This window comes from Paroedura picta, chromosome 11, assembly GCF_049243985.1.
Source record: "Paroedura picta isolate Pp20150507F chromosome 11, Ppicta_v3.0, whole genome shotgun sequence".
NCBI lineage: Eukaryota > Metazoa > Chordata > Lepidosauria > Squamata > Gekkonidae > Paroedura > Paroedura picta.
In genome coordinates this window covers 64891233-64909856 of record NC_135379.1, presented here as the reverse complement: position 1 = coordinate 64909856, position 18624 = coordinate 64891233, and the positions used below count along the sequence as shown (strand labels likewise).

General features: G+C 47.6%; 1 protein-coding gene across 5 annotated transcripts in view; it reads right to left on the bottom strand.

Annotated features, from left to right (window-relative positions):
- The window catches only part of COL15A1 (collagen type XV alpha 1 chain), a 161886-nt gene that overhangs the window by 12601 nt on the left and 130661 nt on the right, over positions 1-18624 (bottom strand). For 3 of the 5 annotated variants that reach the window (XM_077302953.1, XM_077302954.1, XM_077302951.1), the window contains 8 exons: positions 17658-17726; positions 16661-16702; positions 13454-13493; positions 8690-8761; positions 5573-5610; positions 4033-4143; positions 2416-2560; positions 1534-1595 (listed from right to left, as the gene is read on the bottom strand). In XM_077302953.1, coding sequence (XP_077159068.1) covers positions 1534-1595; positions 2416-2560; positions 4033-4143; positions 5573-5610; positions 8690-8761; positions 13454-13493; positions 16661-16702; positions 17658-17726 — 579 coding nt within the window. Of the gene's footprint in view, positions 1-1531; positions 1596-1854; positions 1980-2415; positions 2561-4032; positions 4144-5572; positions 5611-8689; positions 8762-13453; positions 13494-16660; positions 16703-17657; positions 17727-18624 lie in introns of those variants that run through there. The other 2 variants (XR_013225305.1, XM_077302952.1) reach the window with 2 other exon arrangements.

Below are 18624 nucleotides of genomic sequence, written 5' to 3'. Positions count from 1 at the left end.
ACATGAAAAAAAATTATAAAGCAAGACAAGGAATATTTGCTACAACAGGGTTGTTTTTTAACAGGGGCTACAGGCATTTATTTTGACTTCACTTATAGCCTTCCAACGGCATTGGAGAATCAGTGTAGATGGTACAATTTAACAAATACAATGAAATGTACCACAGACAACTTAAGAGAAACTGGAGCCCCAAAAGAGAGAGGGTGCATCCTCTGCTGAGTCCCAGTGGCTGACTTCAGTCTCTGGCGGGGCCTCCGGGGCCTCTGATCAGCCACCGGTCGAGGGTGGGGGGTGAACCAAGAGCTGGTCCCAATAGAAAGTGGGTCTGATCCAGGGCAGTTCTTCCACTGTTCTTCACTGGGAAGCAGCTCCATGGCAGTGGGAGAAGACAGCACCCAGCTGCGTGACAGGCTGCTTTAAAGCTTGTGTGACAGGCAAAAGTTCTACAGGTGGTGGTGGGAAAAGGTTGCCTCTGTGGAATCGATGCCTGCTTGCTGCGGCAGGATCTGGCTCTGAAAGGCAGCTGCCTCTCTTCCTCAGCCGGCTGACTTCTCTCCACGGCTCACTAGTTTCCATCTCCATTGGCTTTTGCTCCATGTGCCTTCTGGAGCTCCTGTGCCCAGTGCAAGAAGTAATGGCCACACTCGGCTGGGGGGCACCGAAGCTGTGGTGCCGGCCTCAGGCTGGGCTGTCTCCCCCAGGTGTGCCTCACAAATCCTATGTACAGTTTATAATCTGTAAACTTGTTCCTTGGGAAAAGGGCCAATGGAGTTTCCCAAGAGAGCTGCTTAAATTCTGTGTCTCATCTCCACTTGCCCAGCAGTCTGAGTATGGATTCCCCTGCAGGAGAACAAACTAGTCCCTCTAAGGAACCTGGAAAATATTGAGCCAACTTACAGGAATGTAAAGGTAAAGGTAAAGGTTTTCCCTGTGCAAGCACTGAGTCATGTCTGACCCTTGGGGTGACGCCCTCTAGCGTTTTCATGGCAGACTCAATACAGGATGGTTTGCCAGTGCCTTCCCCAGTCATGACCGTTTACCCCCCAGCAAGCTGGGTACTCATTTTACCAACCTCGGAAGGATGGAAGGCTGGGTCAACCTTGAGCCGGCTGCTGGGATCGAACTCCCAGCCTCATGGGCAAAGCTTTCAGACGGCTGCCTTACCACTCTGCGCCACAAGAGGCTCTTTACAGGAATGTACATGGAGGCTTTCCTTTGGGAAAAATGCAGAGTCACCCACATGCTTGTAGCATCCAAGATGAAATGGCCAACTTGGCCATTTCTTCAAAAGGCAAGATATGCTTTTTAAAAAAGAACAAGATTTCCTCCTTTGAGTCAGACCCTGGTATGGCCTCCCATATTCCTGCTGGCTGGAATGTGATGGGCTACCTGTAGGATAACCTGGATGGGACAAAACAGCAGCACTATGCAATTCATCTCTGTTTTTTTTCTGATAGGTTTGCCAGAAAGTTTTAATGTTTCCGTTGCACTTAAGAGTCTTAGCGGGCTTCTAAGAGCCAGGTCTAACCTTACCAAGTTCCTACTCCCTGGTAATCCTGGTTCTCCAGGTGGTCCTGGTGGCCCTGAGGTAGCAGCTGCATAAAGAGAAAGAAAGAAAAAGACTGCATACAAGCCATTCCCATTCAGGAACAGGAGATGCTGTGGAATGTGTCACCCTTGGGCCCCGGGGTGCCCCCCAAACACCTTTCCTTGCGCTTGCCAAGATTCTTTAGAAAGCACAAAGGGCCAGGTAGAGCTTTCCCCCCGTAGTGCTTCTGTGCAGATTGAAAGGCATTCTACTAAACACAGCTTTTGCCTAAAATGCTCAAGACTTGCTCTGAGAGCTATGCATACCTTCACTCCCTGACAACTTTGTGGCTGGCGCTCCCACCTCTTGCAGAAGCGATGTGGTCTTGGTGCTCACCACCCCATGTCAGAATTGCAAAGGCACTCACAGGTCTCAAAAAAGTTGAGAGCCTCTGCAGAAGAAGACACAATCTCTGGGGGATGCTCCACACTGGAGTTGTGCACTTCGGCTGTCAAAGCAGCTGTTCCAGTCTGAAGCAGCCAGCCCCAGTCAGCACACACACACAGCGTGCATGTGTGTGTGTGTGTGTTGAGTGGTGTGCTGGCACACGCGCTGCCCCTCCCCCCTTGTGTCATGGCGCTGGCTGCTTCAGGCTGCCACGGCTGCTTCGGTGGCCAAAGCGCACAGCCCTACTCCACACCTGCTCCAGCCGTGTTTCCCAACAGTTCACAGGTTCCTTAAACCATTTAATCTGGCGGGGTCCTCGACTTCTGCCCTTGTGTAAACTGTTTTGGATTCACCTTACACATAGGGCAGGAGGGGTCGGCCCCAGAATCGCTGGGAGAATGACAGCTATCAATATGTGCATCAGACAGCAAGAAGCACACCTGAACCGTAGATTGCAGGGGGGCCCGGTGGCCCAGGAGGTCCAGGTGGTCCTGGAGGTCCAACGGGCCCAAATCCAGGAGGCCCAGGTAGGCCAGGTACTCCTGGAGGGCCTCTAGGGCCAGCCACTGTGTCTCCTTTTGGCCCCTGTCCAAACAAAAACACACAGGTTTTGTTAAAAAACAACATCTGAAAATGGCTATTCTCCAATTTCTTTCTTCCTTCTCTGTTATTGACATGGAATGTGCAATGATCAAACACTCCCCAAAAAACACTCTTCACATGATGGATTTGATATGTGTTTTCACTGGGTTTTATTAGAAGCTTGTGTATTGGGACCTGTTTTGTAACCTGCCACAAGCCAGTTAGCCGGGAGTGGCGGGCAATAAGTCCAATAATAAATCAACAAACAAAAATAAAATAACATACTGACATGTTGTAACTGACAGCATCAAAACCCTTTGTGTGTGATGTTCTGTTGATGTGTGCATGCGCTTACGTATATTGGTCAAACACCACACAAAAATAATCTTTACAAATGCCTCCAGAATTGCTGTTTGCATTGTTTATCTCTTACAGTGCCTATCCTTTCAGGTGAGTAGCTGTGTTGAATTAGTAGAACAAAATTTGAGTCCAGGGGCACCTTTTAAGACCAACAAAGTTTGATTAGAAGTGTGAGTTTTTGTGTGCAGACACACTCCTTCAGACAGTGAAATGGGAATCACCAGACTGCACATATCAGGAGAGTATAAATTAGCAGCAAATTAATAAACACCTTCTTAGTCTGGCAAGGCACTTGAATCTGCTAAACATCTTCATCACACTGCAGATTTGTTGAATATTTTTGTGATGCTGTTTACTAATTTACTGTTAATTTACTCTCTCCTTATATGTAATGTTGATTCCTATTTTATAGTCTGAGGAAGCCCATGAAAACTCACCCCTTGAATAAAATGTGCTGGCCTTAAAGGTGCCCCTGGACTCAAGCTTTCCTCAACATTTATCCTTGTCTTCCCTCCATCCCAGTGCTGGGCATGTACGAAGCATTCCCCGGAGGCGTCTCCCTGTCGCGTGCCTTCCAGTTATGCCCTCACTTTTATTAATGAGCACAGGCACATCAGTCAGAGAGATGGAGGAAAGGCGTGAAAAGGAACGGAAGAAATGGGAAATTATGGCAAACCACACACCAGCAGTGTTCTGAACGAATGTTAGAAGGGGGGGGGGGGGAGAGAGAGAACAACAGAAGATCCCCAATGTTTCAGTTTTACTCTGGAAAACGGACAAGGCAAACTGAAAACCCCCAAACTAGGAACATACAGTTTTAGCCAAGTCCTTTGGAGAGCCTGTTAAAATCACGTGCGGTCTGCTCCTAACCCCCCCCCCCCTCAACACGTTTGCTGTCGTGCCTAATCGACAGATGCTCCCCTAAAGTTGGAGGATGAGGCTTTTGAAGGACAAGAAGGTGACACCATCAAGCCATGTTCACACTGGCTGTCAGGCTTCAGAATCAAAGGGAGGAGGAAGGCGAGGTGCAGGACTAATCTTGCGGTTGTTGGGGGAGCAAAAGCCAGGGAAGGGTCCGGTGGACGAGGAATTTATAACGGAGGAGAAAACCTCACCACAGGTCCTGGTCTTCCCGGGAGCCCCGGAGGTCCTGTCATAAAAAATTCTCCACTTGGTTCTCCTTTGTCTCCTTTCAGACCATTTCCTCCGTTGCTTCCTTTTTCACCCTGGAAACAAGGAATATCCTTGTTAACTTTGCGGCATGCGGCATTTGTTTGTGTGTACACGTGCGGCAGAAACAGAGAGGATTTGTGAATATAACATATGTAGACAGAGGCTGTGCATGTGCTGGACTTGCCAACGCTGCTTTGGGAAATTCCTTGAAAAAATTTAGGGTAGAGACAGGAGAGAGGCAAAGTTAGGGAGTAGAGGGGCCTCAGCGGGGCATAATACCATAGAGTTCACCCTCCAAATCAGCCCTTTTCTTCAGGGAAACTGATCTCTGCACTCCAGAGATTAGTTGTAATTCCAGGGGATCTCCAGGACCCAGCTGGAGGCTGGCAAACCCCAGAGAGCCAGCTTGGTGTCGTGGTTAAAAGCAGCAGCTTCTAATCTGGTGAGCTAGGTTTGATTCCCCGCTCCTCCTCCACATGCAGCCAGCTGGGTGACCTTGGGCTGCTTATTATTATCATCATTATCATTATTATTATTAATTTGATTTATTACCCACTGTTCTCGTAGCACATCTCACGGCGGGTTACAGAATAAAATCCCACATCAAATAAAAACTTTAAAAACATGGCCAGGGCACCTCAACCAAAGGCCTGGCGGAAGAGCTTCGTTTTCCAGGCCCTGCGGAACCACGAAAGCTCCTGCCAAAGGAAATTTGGAAAACCGTATCTCTATATACACATATGTTTGCTGTCAAGCCCCATCTGGCTTATGCCTGTGGGGTTTTCACAGCAAGGGAGGTTCAGAGAGGTTTTCCATGGCCTCATCACAACCCAGGCATTCCTTGGAGGTCCCCATCCAAATATGAGCCAGGGCCAACCCTGCCTCGTTTCAGAGATCTGCCAATCCTGGAATAGGCCGTGCTAACCCGGTCAGGGTCAGGCTACATGCACAACAAGCATTTCCTGGTGGAGAGATAAAAATCATTAGGAAACTCGCTATCGGACAGCCATTAAATATTTCCTGTATACTGGTGGGCCCAGGAGTTGTTTTTGTTATTGTTTTTTTTGGCAAGGATCTAGATCCAAAGATTCAGGCTCTCATTCAGGCTCAAGGTGTTCTGCCTGGGATTCTCCCATTTTATCCCCACAGCCCAGTGAAGACGGCTAGGCAGAGAGAGAGAGAGAGAGAGGCCATCCAAGGCTATCCAAAGAGCTTCCATGGTTGAACTCAGGTCTCCTAAGAGCCAGTTGAGTGCTCTGTCCAGTATGCCGCTCCGCAACCAGTTGACGCCAGCCATGAAGGCCTTTGACACTTCGTTGATCCTGTGAATCATCAGGGCAGCATGTTGTACAGCTAATGTTATGCTGAAAATATCAAGGAGTATTTGCTTCTGTCAAGCAGATTGCACTTGCTTCTTTTGCAATGGGTCAGGAAAAAAGCACCCAAACAGGCATAACCTGGCTTCTTCCAGACAGTAACTACCTTGAAGTGGCTAAAATATGTTGATGGCGGAGGAGGACCTGGAAAGCAAGCGGAAAGAATTATCTGCAGTTTCCAATTTTTCAACGTCCACAGCTATTTTCAGAATGATATCAGTGAAAATTGTTCACGGAGACAGTTTTGACCTTTCCATGTGGCAGATCTAATTTTCCTCTTCTGTGTTAACAGAGATATTAGCTGGCATACCTGCTATTCATGACGTCGGTGTAGCTAACACAGAGCTTTGGCCAAAGAGCACTCTTCTCCTCCCAAAGGGCCCATTTTACCAGATTCAGCTTGTAAAAGTCAAAACAATTCTCTGCATTTAAATTCTATTCTTCCATACTCTCCCCTTATGCTGCCTGCAAAACATGGAGTCAGGAAAGGCTCTTCCCTGGTCTGTCTTCTGCAACTGCCTGGACAAAGAGCAAATCCAACACAAAGAAATGCCGTCTAACTCCTGATTCAAGCAAATAATCCAGACGACTAGTCAGGCTGATACCACAGAGGTGCCAACATTCCCACAAAGAACCAATAGAGTCCCAGACCTAGTCTGCACACAATAGATAATGCACTTTCAATGCACTTTCGAAGTAGATCTTCCTGTTCCGCACAGGAAAATCCAGCTGCCAAAGCACATTGAAAGTGCATTATCCTGTGTGTGCAGACTAGGCCCCAGTCTCCAGTTTCTTTATCAGTAGTAGAAGAAAAAGAGCTGGTTTTTATATCTCGCTTTTCGCCACTTGAAGGAGTCTCAAAGCAGCTTCCCTTCCTCTGCCCACAACAGACACCCTGTGAGGTAGGTGGGGCCGAGAGAGTTCTGAGAGAACTGTTCTGGGGAAGCAGCTATAAGAGAACTGTAACTAGCTCAAGGTCACCCAGCTGGCTTCATGTGGAGGAGCGGCTTTCCAGATTAGAGGCCGCTGCTCCTAACCACCACACCAGGAGGCTCTCAGATCAAACAAGGCAGTTTTGAGCCAGCGCACAGACTGAAGCCAGAATGAAATGGGTCTCGAAAATGTGTTTCCTCCCAAAGTGCCCTGGAGCTGACATGCCCAAATGGCGGACTTTTAACCTAGCCATTAGCTTCTCGAAATGAGGGGATGAAAGGAAGTCTTCTTCAGGAAAGGCCTCCTTCAGAGCTGTGCACCTTCTTCTCAAGGAAGCCCCAAATCGTTCCTCTCAACTGGTTTTCAGAGCCTGGAGGCTCATGGCTTAGGCAAGGAGAGGAGGAGGAAACAGTTCCAAGCCCCTTGCCCAAAACTAAAGATCCACACAACAAAATTAGGCCAGAGGAGGCCCTGATATTTCTGCTTGTAGGTCAGTGGAATCCAGGTTGGAATTGAGGGGCTTTATTGGCAAAGAAGGCGGCTAAATTGTCACAACGTGCTATGGATGTAACCCACAAGAATGACCACTGGGCAGAGCAGGCCCTAAGGATTCGCTTGCTGTCAGATTTGTCACTTATTTATTACCGTATTTACATACCGCCCTCCCTGAAGGCTCATGGCTGTTCTCTCAGGCGTGCCAGCTCTCATCCCTGGGGCGTCCAGTGCCCACAAGGCCCTGCTAAGCTCTGGTGGTGCGGCGAGGCCAGCTAGAAGCAATTGTGACTGAGCAAGTTTTACATTCTAAGAATCCACAGGGGCTTCGTGACAAAGGCAGGTTCTGTCAGTTATGCGTTTCCTGAGAGACATGTGAGAAACAGACCATTCTGACTAGTCCTCCACCACCGCAAAACTGGAAGAGCTGTAGAGCTGTTCAACAAAGAGCCACCAGTCTGTGATAAACTTTCCCTATCGATCCCTCAACTGTGGATAACCTCCTGACAAAAAACAGATCTCCCCATAACTCAGCACCCTGCATTGAAAGCCCATACAGTCAGAACAGCTAAGTATAGGAAAGCCCGAGGAAATCTTGAAAGCTGGTTCCCAAGGCAACATTTCAACCAATACAGAACATCTGCAGGGACATCTAGTAGCCTGATAAGATATTGTTTTAGAACAAGTGCCTGATGCTTCCCAAAACTGATACTGAAAAAATGACCACCCCTATTTCTAATACTGTTGGCATTCATCGACCTCTAAGGGGAGGTCATTCATTCACCGAGGAAGACTGCAGTCTGTAACATTTCATTTATCAAGGGACTGAAATACATTCATAAATATAATGGTCATCCATTAAAGTAAACCTTAGTAACATAAAGAGCAATTCATTCAATACCTGTCATACTGGAGTTAATATCACATGCATAATTGAGAAGATAAAACTGAGTTTTTTCACATCTGAAGAATGAAGTAGACGTTTAGTGCCAGTGAATTTTTATTGTGTGTGTGTGTGTTTTTTTTGTCCCCTTGGATCAGTAGTGACCGGTTCCCTGCTCTTTGGCTCCTTGGTATCTTTGGCCCCTTGCATGCCCACAATGGTTGCTGGGCCCTTTGGGTAGCTGGGAGAGGATGGGGGGTGGGCTTACTGGGAGCTTGGAGATTCATCGTATGTTTCAGAGACATGCCAACATGACCACCAACATAGTCCAGAAGTGACGTAGGCATGTTGGTGATACTCTACCATAGGTTGCTGAAATGTCAGGTGTTCCTCCCTTGTTTGGGGGTTATTCCCCCACCCCATGCCAGCTAGCTGATCAGTGGTACCTGGCAGCAGGGGGGGGGGTCTGCCCTTCACCAGAGGGCCTGACATCCCTAGTTCCCATCGGGGGAGGAGTAATTTGCTTATCACCTCCAAACCTGGAATAGCTCACTCTTTAGTGGGTTTCTTCATGCTGGTAATTACATTGAGAACTTGCAGTTGTTTCAACAGCTCAACATTTGCTAATCTCCCAGCCCAGTTGATTTATACTCCTCCTCTAAATAAACTTTATTTCAATTTTAGCTCTAGCAGGGCCTCTTGCAAAATTTTAGAAGATCCTTGATTGGCTCTCTTGGGTCCCTGCTGACATTTAGGGGTATCCTTTAAGACGTATATACATCTCGAGCCAACCTTTCCTTCCTTATGTTTCATGTGAGCCATGGAAAGTGAATTAATATCAACATCAACACTTAAAAAAAAATGTACATGGCAACAGTACACCATCTACAATCAGAAGTAGCCTTTTAATGATACCTGGTGGACCTGGTGACCCACGGTCTCCCTTTTCACCTTTTATCCCTAAAGGACCACGGACACCCCAGGAACCTGTTTTGAAAGAAATATTGAGAAAACAATAATCTCAGTTGAGCAGGATTCTTTTCCCCCCCACAAGACAGACAGCATCAGCACTAGACCACATCATTTCCCAGCAGGGAATCTCCAGGATAATTCTTTAGTCCTGCTTTGCCGTCTAAGGAAGTGTAAATTGGCTCTCTCTTATGACCCCTGTTCCATAGTCTGAGGAGGTGTGCCTGCACATGAAAAGCTCAAGCCTCAAATAAATCTTTGTTGGACTTAAAGGTGCCTTTGGACTCGAATGTTCATGCCTGACTCTCTGTAGGATACGTATAATGATCTACTAGGACAAAAAACATAATTCCAGTCCCTTGAGTCAGCATGGTGTATGGGAGAGGGAAATGCCCTTCTCTTTTTCCTTATAAATATTCCCAGTGGCAACCTTTGTGGGCTGCCTTGTGCATCTAAAGGGAGGGAGAAAGTTTACATGCACTAATGTCAGCCAGGGAGGGAGCTAAACAGTTTTGCTTGCATCAGCTCTGCACTGTTACTTTGTTGTTGTTAGGTGTGAAGTCGTATCCGACCCATCGTGACCCCATGGACAATGATCCTCCAGGCCTTCCTGTCCTCTACAATTCCCCGGAGTCCATTTAAGTTTGCACCGACTGCTTCAGTGACTCCATCCAGCCACCTCATTCTCTGTCGTCCCCTTCTTCTTTTGCCCTCAATTGCTCCCAGCATTAGGCTCTTCTCCAGGGAGTCCTTCCTTCTCATGAGGTGGCCAAAGTATTTTAGTTTCATCTTCAGGATCTGGCCCTCTAAGGAGCAGTCACGGCTGATCTCCTCTAGGACTGACCAATTTGTTTGCCTTGCAGTCCAAGGGACTCACAAGAGTCTTCTCCAGCACCAGAGTTCAAAAGCCTCAATTCTTTGACGCTCGGCCTTCCTAATGGTCCAACTTTCACAGCCATACATTGTAACTGGGAATACCATAGCCTTGACTAGACGCACTTTTGTTGGTAGGCTGATGTCGCTGCTTTTTAGGATGCTGTCTAGATTTGCCATAGCTTTCCTCCCCAGGAGCAAGCATCTTTTAATTTTTTTGCTGCAGTCCCCATCTGCAGTGATCTTGGAGCCCAGGAAAATAAAATCTATCACTACCTCCATTTCTTCCCCATCTATTTGCCAGGAATTGAGAGGGCTGGATGCCATGATCCTAGTTTTCTTGATGTTGAGTTTCAAGCCAACTTTTGCACTTTCCTCCTTCACCCGCATCAAGAGGCTCTTTAGTTCCTCTTCGCTTTCTGCCATTAGAGTGGTATCATCTGCATATCCGAGGTTGTTGATATTTCTCCCTGCAATCTTGATCCCAATTTATGACTCCTCTAACCCCGCCTTTCTCATAATGTGCTCCACATACAAGTTAAATAGGCAAGGTGACAGTATACAGCCTTGCCGAACTCCTTTCTTAATTTGAACCAATCAGTGATTCCATGACGGGTTCTCACTGTTGCTTCTTGATCTGCATGAAGGTTTCTCAAGAGACAGATAAGATGCTCTGGTATTCCCATCTCTTTAAGAACTTGACACAATTTGTTGTGCTCCACACAATCAAAAGCTTTAGCATAGTCAATGAAGCAGAAGTAGATGTTCTTCTGGAACTCCCTAGCTTTCTCCATGAACCAGCATATGTTGGCAATTTGATCTCTAGTTCCTCTGCCTCTTCAAAATCCTACCTGTACTTCTGGAAGTTCTCGGTCCACATATTGCTGGAGCCTAGCTTGTAGGATTTTGAGCATAACTTTGCTAGCATGGGAAATGAATGCAATGGTGCAGTTTGAACATTCTTTGGCATTGCCCTTCTTTGGGATTGGAATGTAAACTGACCTTTTCCAATCCTGTGGCCACTGTTGAGTTTTCCAAATTTGCTGGCATATTGAGTGTAGAACTTTTAATACATAGTCTTTTAAGATTTTTAATAGTTCAACTGGAATGCTGTCACCTCCACTAGCTTTATTGTTGCTCAGACGTCCTAAGGCCCATTTGACTTCACATTCCATGATATCTGACTCGAGGTCAGTGACTACCCCATTGTGGTTAACAGGGATGTTAAGCTCGCTCTTGTATAGTTCTTCTGTATAATTTTGTCACCTTTTAAAAATCTCTTCTGCTTCTGTGAGGTCCCTACCATTTTGGTCCTTTATCATACCCTCAGCAAATATAGATTTTTTAAAAGATTGCATAAGAGGTGTGCTAATATAGAAAATGCAGGGCAGTTTTCTCCAGTGTGCTGCCCCTGCACTGAACTTCTGCTTGGCATTCATCAAACGTTTTAGAAAGTATGTGGTAGCCACTGTAAAGCAGGGCTACTGGTACCTCTCATTCAAAAGAAAATGCTTCCCATGGCTGCAAAATGCTGAGGGAGCTGCTGCATTTGGCTCCACCCCATGCAGCAGCCATTATAGCACTTGGCTCTGATTCCTGTAGCAGCCATTTTGGGGTGGCGTTCTCTCAAAATTCCATTCGCACCCCCAGGCTGCAAAAGATGAAGAGTTGGTTCTTATATGCCGCTTTCCCTTTCCTCTCCCCACAACAGACACCCTGTGGGGTGGGTGAGGCTGAGAGAGCCCTGATATTCCTGCTCGGTCAGAACAGTTTTATCAGTGCCGTGGGGAGCCCAAGGTCACCCAGCTGGCTGCATGTGGGGGAGTGAGGAATCGAACCCAGCTCACCAGATTAGAAGTCCACACTCCTAACCACTACACCAAACTGGCTCCTCTTCCCCTTCTATCCCCAGAAAGGGGGGGGATACCTGATGAGGAAAAGTCACAGATAAAGAATATAGATATTGGCAGTCTGCACAAATAAGTGCATTGTACAGTCACTGTTTCTTAATACTCAGCCAATTTTCTTATTTCTCTTGCTTAAAATGTGCCTTTTCTTTCTTTCTTTCTTTCTTTCTTTCTTTCTTTCTTTCTTTCTTTCTTTCTTTCTTTCTTTCTTTCTTTCTTTCTGCATACATTAGCTATCTACTTCTTTGACTTTTCTGGAGTCAAGGAAAAGGCAATAAAGAACGTGCTACTGAAGTTGTCTCCCCTTCATTTCCCAACAGCTTTCAACCTAAATTGAATTCAACACTTCATGCCACAAAATAATTACATCAAAACAGAGAACAGCAGCTATAACATCTTGAGAATGTGTGCAGCAGTCAGGGAGATGTAGTGCAGTAATTGGTCTAGATAGCAGAATATGTGGCTAATAAACTTTTAAAAAAATTTCACTCCCAAAAAAATGGATTTTTAATGCAGCTGAAAGAAGGTGTTAATGGTGCTGTAAGATGCACTCTGCAGTAAATGAATGTGTTGATTACAGAGGACTCTCTTGAGCATTTGCTGCGTCATTAATCTAAACAGAGGGATTAATGTTGGGGCCTCCCATCTTTTTGAGCTTGTGGGGACACCCATGGTATTCTGAAACAAAGTTACAAAGACAACTTGAATGATTTATGGTCCAAAGTAGATGACTAGCTTGACATGTTCATCCAATTGTTGCTTGGTTTCCTGAGATGATTCCATCAATTCTCCTAGGATTCCAAAGAATATTCCTGTGACCAGTGGGAACCAAAAAACCCTATTTGGGGGTGGGTGGGGGGTGGGGGAATCCAGCATTGTTGTGAAAATAACAGTTTATTCCGCGGTAACTGAGCCATCTTTACTCCTGCCAGAATAATTTTCAAGAGTGGCATTGACAGTAATTTAGAGTAATCTTTTGTGATTAAATCCAGAATGTCACTCCCAATGTCATTATGATGCTGGGTAATTTCTACATCCAGGAGATGTAGAAATTGTGCCTTTTCTTCAGGCTTCTTCCCCTTCCACCCCCAGTAAGTTCCCCCCATCCCCTGCCAGCTGGTTCTGACAGAGCCTATCAAGAAATAATCTGGACTCCAAAATGGGTTCTGAATCACTGTGCCTGGGAGTATGACCTAGCTCCCATTGAGATTTTGGTCCAGGGCTGATTCTGCACTTACTTTGTTTATTCCATTGTGGATCCTGCTGAATTCAGCTTGATTTGAACTCGGGTGTTCCTCTACGCCCCCCTCCCCATTGAAACAGAAAAGTGTTCTGCTCATGATTAGGAAAGCTCAGAAGGGGGGGGGAGCCAAATGCAGCAGGAGCCTTTTTCTTTTTTGGGGGGAGGGAGAGGATTGGAGACAGCAAAGGAGGGAGAATAAATCCAAGAAAAACTCTGTTGAGAGAAGTTAGGGCTTCCCCTTTAAGTAAAACCTTGCATCCTGGGAATGAGAAAGCCTTTGAACTGATGCCCTGGCCAATCAGGGCTTTTCTATAACGTTGGAGGCTCGGTAACAAGTTAGTTCGGGGGGAAAACAGAGAGCTGCACCTTTACTCATGCTGATTTTTCAAATATCCAGGATATCATGGGGGAAAGGTAGGGTCACTCCAGATCAATCCTGCTTGTTGCAGAGCGAAAATTTAAATCATCCAAAATCAAAATGGAAATTGCATTCAGTGTAGACGGCAAGTACTGAATTGACCTTGGATTGGAAAAAAAGCTCCGTGCAGATTCAGCCCACACTCTGCGATGTATTAATGGGGGAGGGGCAGGAGACTCCTGCAATCTTTGCTCTAAAATCTGTAATTCCACATCCTGTACTTGACTTAGCAAAGGTGTGTGTGGGGGGGGAGATGTCAAGAAACTTACTTTCGGTAGTTTCTTGGCTTCCTGAATGAACACTGCTTACCTGTGCAGGCAGAGAAAATGTATTCAGAATGCAATTAACATCAATTTACTTGGTGCTTTCTGGGGAGATTTCTCTTGCAAAGCCCCTGAAAGGGCTTAAATACATAACTGCATCTCACATGAGAAATAGCTGTAAGGCTTTCAGTAATACTAGTCAAGTTGCCAAAACACTATTGTTTGCCCGTCCATTGTTTCACACCGTGGGTCCACCCCCATGCAGCATGCAGCATGCGTCCCTGCAGCTGGAAGGAAATGTAATGTTGCCATGTCGTGCAGGGGTGGCCAAACTGTGGCTCTCCAGATGTCCCTGCTAGGGGCTCATGGGAATTGTAGTCCATGGACATTTGGATAACCAGAGTTTGGCCACTCCTGCGTTAGACTGATCCAGTTAGAGTAGTACGTTGATTGTCCCAGTGACAGAGCAGAATGGAGAGTTTAAGATAACAGACAGTGCTGGCACTTCTGTGGCTTATTTAACCAAATTAATTTTTTTGGGGGGGGAGTGCCTCCTAAATACACCGATGCAATGGAGAGAGGTGTGCTCTGGGACTGGAATGACCATGACTCCCCCTCTCCATCTCCCCAGTGTCAGTCTGGGCCTGCTGCTGTGTCATGGCGCTGTGTCATAATAGCCCTCTGTGAGAGAAGCAGCCTGGGAGTCTGGAAGGCATCCCAACTGACAGCCATCCCAGCAATTTCTAGGGACAGGAGGGAGTACAGCCATGCCTGGCCCCAGCTTAGATTCAGGCCGCGATACTGTGGGAGAGGGAACTTTAACTCTGCCCCCTGCATACAGTTTTGCCCACTCCCCTCATGCCCGGTGACTAGCCCTGGATGGGAAAGGGCCACACATCACAATAAGACAAGACCCACCAGAATTGACAAGATTATTAGGAAGGGTGGAAGGCAGCAGAGAAAGAGGAGGACCCAACAGGAGATGGGGCCCCTGATAAAGGAAGCCACAGCCTTCAGTTTGCAAGATCTGGACAAGGCTGGTCTTGATAGGGCAACATGTCCATTAAGAGAGGGTGAGTGCCTGTCTTTTTCTTTTTCTTCCCTTCCAGGGTTTATCACAGCTTGTGGAGGGGTGAGAAGGGAGGGTGACCTCACCCTTCACTGCAGGCCTGGTCTGAATCGGGGGCAACACAGAACTGCTATTCCCTTTCACCAAACACTGTCTCATCTAACATGACCTGCAGCCCTTCAGGTATGACTCCTCGTCTCCCACCTAACCATACCAGTCCCTTCAGCCTGTCCTCCCAGGGCTTGTTCTCCTGATCCCGGACCACCTTCCGTGCCCTCCTCGGAACTTGTTCCAACTTATCTACTGCCTTAGCAAAGCGCAGCATTCAGAACAGGACACAGACCTTCCGACAAGGCGTGACAAGTACAGGAAAGAGCAGAATGATTACGGCTGGCAGGGTCTCATGGTCATTGTAGTCCATGCTCATCTGGAGAGCCACCGTTTGGCCTCCCCTGCTGTAGGGTTTTCAGGGCAAGAGATGAACAGAAATGGGGGTGGTTTGCCGCTGCCTGTCTCTGCACAGCAACCCCCTTTGGCGGTCTCCTGTCTGAATGCTAGCCAGGGCTGATTCGGTTCAGCTCTCAAGATCTGACAAGATCAGACCAGCCTGGACCATCCAGGTCAGGCAAAATAAGCCCACCATAAAGCAATGTCCATTGTCCCCCTCAAGGGCAACAAACACTTGGAGACCACTTAGGTTCTTGTCTGTTAGATGAGGCAGGAATGATGTCAAAAGAACTTTCAGCCCAACAACTACCCTTTGATTTATGTTTCTCTTCAACCTTGGCTTGTTTTGTTCCCCAGAGCATGTCAATATTGGATCACCACTCTCTGTTATCTTAAAAGGCTGGTCCTCAAAGCACACATTCAGAATTCAGGGTTAGTAAGAAGCCGATCAGAAGAGGCCTTCCCGATGAAGCCAGGTTCCCTGTCCTCACTGACATGCAGCCACCGGGGTTTGATAGCACCCTGTCATGTTACAATGCAGAGCTGATCTGCAGCCAGCATGATTTTTGTTTAACGTGACTGACAGCTGACTCGAGGCCAATGAAAACGGGCAGCTTGGGAGGGATCCTGGACTGAGGAAGCTGAAACAGGAAACCTTGTCTCTCCATACAGCGGCCATGGCAGGTAGCTAAAGAAGACAGTGGCCGTATGTCGCGCGACTCAAGGCACACCCCTGAGAAATGGACTTCTGTGGATATTAGACGAAGGTTCAAATGGGTCGCCGTGCTGGTCTGAAGTAGCACAACAGAATCAGTGTCCAGTGGCACCTTTAAGACCAACAATGATTTATTCAAGGCCTTGGATAACTCTTTGTTGGTCTTAAGGGTGCCACTGGACACTGATTTTATTAGACATAGATTTATGTTTTCTATTAAGTCACCGCTGACGTATGGTGACCCCATAGGGCTTTCAAGACAAGAGATGAGGAGAGGAGATTCACCGTTGCCTGCCTCTGGGTAGCAAACTGATGGTCTCCCATCCAGGCCTAATCAGGGCCAGCCCTGCTTAGCTTCTGTGACCTGGTGAGGTTGGGCTAGCCTAGGCCATGCAGATCAGGGTGTGCCAGGGTCACTTCTTTTCTTATTTTCCAGATGTAGACCCCAGAGTAAGGTTGACCTAGCATTTCTAATAACGTGCAGAATCTACACGTTCTCTTGCATAAGGTGGGACACCCATAAGGTGGGACACTGGTGCTGCGGCTGGACACACACCAGCTGCCACCACCAGAAAAGAAAGTCTGTAGACATGGGGGGGGGGAGGGGGTGCTGCCTTTTAAGAATTCTTTGGGAATGAAGGGGACAGACGGGGAGTATGTCTGGCCACCACAAGAGCAAGCAGAAGTCCAGCTGGCCACCTGGGGGAGTCCCTAGAGAGCGTGTGGGGAGGGCACTTCCTGCACAGGTTCACTGATTAGATTGTTGGTCTCCTTCCCTGCCAAGCATCCAGCTGATTTTCTGCACATTCAGGAGGGCTGCCCAGGCCAGCGATGCAGCCTCTGCATTCCGGATTGCAACAGGACAGGCTGATATATATTCACCTATGGAGCTGGTTGCCATGCTCAAACTCACTCACACACACACACACACACCACATTTAGCAATCGATAAAATTAAACTCGTGTATGGTGGATGACTTACTGGCGTCTTGCACTGAGGCCTGGGAGAAATTGGGAAAACTGTCTATTTAAAATTTGGAGGAAAATAAATAAGGTAAATAATGACTTAAAAAAAACCCACAATGTTAATAAAAGGTGTCTGATCATATCCCTTGTACAACCAGCAGAAAGCACTCCAAGGAACACAGCAATGATTTCATAGCCTGGGCGTTGAATGATATGACGGTTCACGTGATGGCTGTAACAGCTGGATGAAGGGACATTTCTCACGGATCAGACTGCACCTTCGCGCAGACGTGCTTGTAATGGGAACTGGTTGTCGATCCGCCTTTCTTGTGGCTCTTTTGTACGGTGGCAGATAGACACACGCAGGGTTTCATGGATTTGTGTTTGGGTCTTATGGAAGCAGCTTCTAGGAACAGCTGGGAACTGCTGTCTAATGTTGCTGAAGCAGCTGGCCTGAATCTTGAGTGTGACCTGGCAGTGTTAGACCAGGCCAAGGGTTTCTCTCTGGCTGCCCTGGGGCTGTTCACTAGCAGAGCAAGATGGAAATGATCCCCCCCCCTTGCTGGTTAGAGGCCCATGGCCTTCTGGGTACCTCTCCCAGATGGCCTTTAGCTGCCAGAGCTAATGGCCATCGACAGGTCTGTCATTGCTTTCTTGGTGCCTGCCGAGTGTCTTTAGAAAGTAGATGGGCCAGAGGGGGCTTTTGCCCAGCACACTTTCTGATTGGCCACTGGATACGATTGGGCGTACTTAAAAAACAACAACACTGTTTGAGGAGCGGCTGCCACCACGGTACAAGGATCTCCACTGTGTGTCTGAAAGGAAGCGCCGGCAGGTAATTTGTGACTGGCCCAGCCTTCCGTGGCAGCCATTTTGTGGCACTGATTCTGTGGCTGTGCCCATCATGCTGGGCCAGAATCCCGAAGGTGACCGCAGGTTCAAATGGGCTGGGGAGCCCTACTCTACGTGGAACGGTTCTCTGGGCATCAAACAGCACCCAAGAGCGTACTTACTCCTTTGATGTAAACCACCTGGCCTGGAGGGCCAGGGGGGCCAGGGGGGCCAGGCACGCCAGGGAGGCCCTGAGGAGAGAAACCAGAAGGAGACGTCAGAAATGGCTCTCTGACCAGCCAAGAGAGAGTGGCTCAGCAAGGTGGTCAAGGAGTCCAAGCTTGAACCCCGTGGGCTCACAGAGCCAGTGTGCCCAATAAAACACTGCTTTGTATACACACTAGAGCAGGGGTAGTCAAACTGCGGCCCTCCAGATGTCCATGGACTACAATTCCCAGAAGCCCCTGCCAGCATTTGCTGGCAGGGGCTTCTGGGAATTGTAGTCCATGGACATCTGGAGGGCCGCAGTTTGACTACCCCTGCACTAGAGGTAAAGCCCATTGTATTTTGTAATACAATTGGCCCCTTGGCCCGGACTGACACTCGGAGGGGCCAATCGCGGCTCCCGATAGGCCCCTTCGAGTTTTAATCACGGACTCGCACCGCTTTATTACTGCCGCTCCCGCAGGAGCCGTTTACAGATATATAGCTTATTTCAATAATGCTCCAGTTACAGGTTTATTGAATTAGAAGCACTTGTCTCTAAAACCTTGCAGCACAGAGAACAAGACAAACTAACTTAACTATCTAACACATTCAAGGTTTGAATAAGATGGCACAATCCTTCAGCCATGAAATCAAAGGCCACTGCTTAAGTGCTCTCTGTGTAACACAGGTCACAGCCAAGGTCTTGAGTCCATCAGTCTCCAAGCTAGCCTCTCTTCTCACGGTCCTCAGACCACTTATAGTTTTTTGCCTAAGCAGGGTCAAGCAATTATGACCAACCCATCAGGATGGGTTCTTGCCCCTAGAAGTCCCCTAGAAGTCCACCTCATCATTCCTGACTCTCCCTCTCCCATCCTGTGGCTCACATGTCCTCACACTGAGCCCATTCTCCCCATCCTTACTTTGGCTTTGAAGATGACGAGG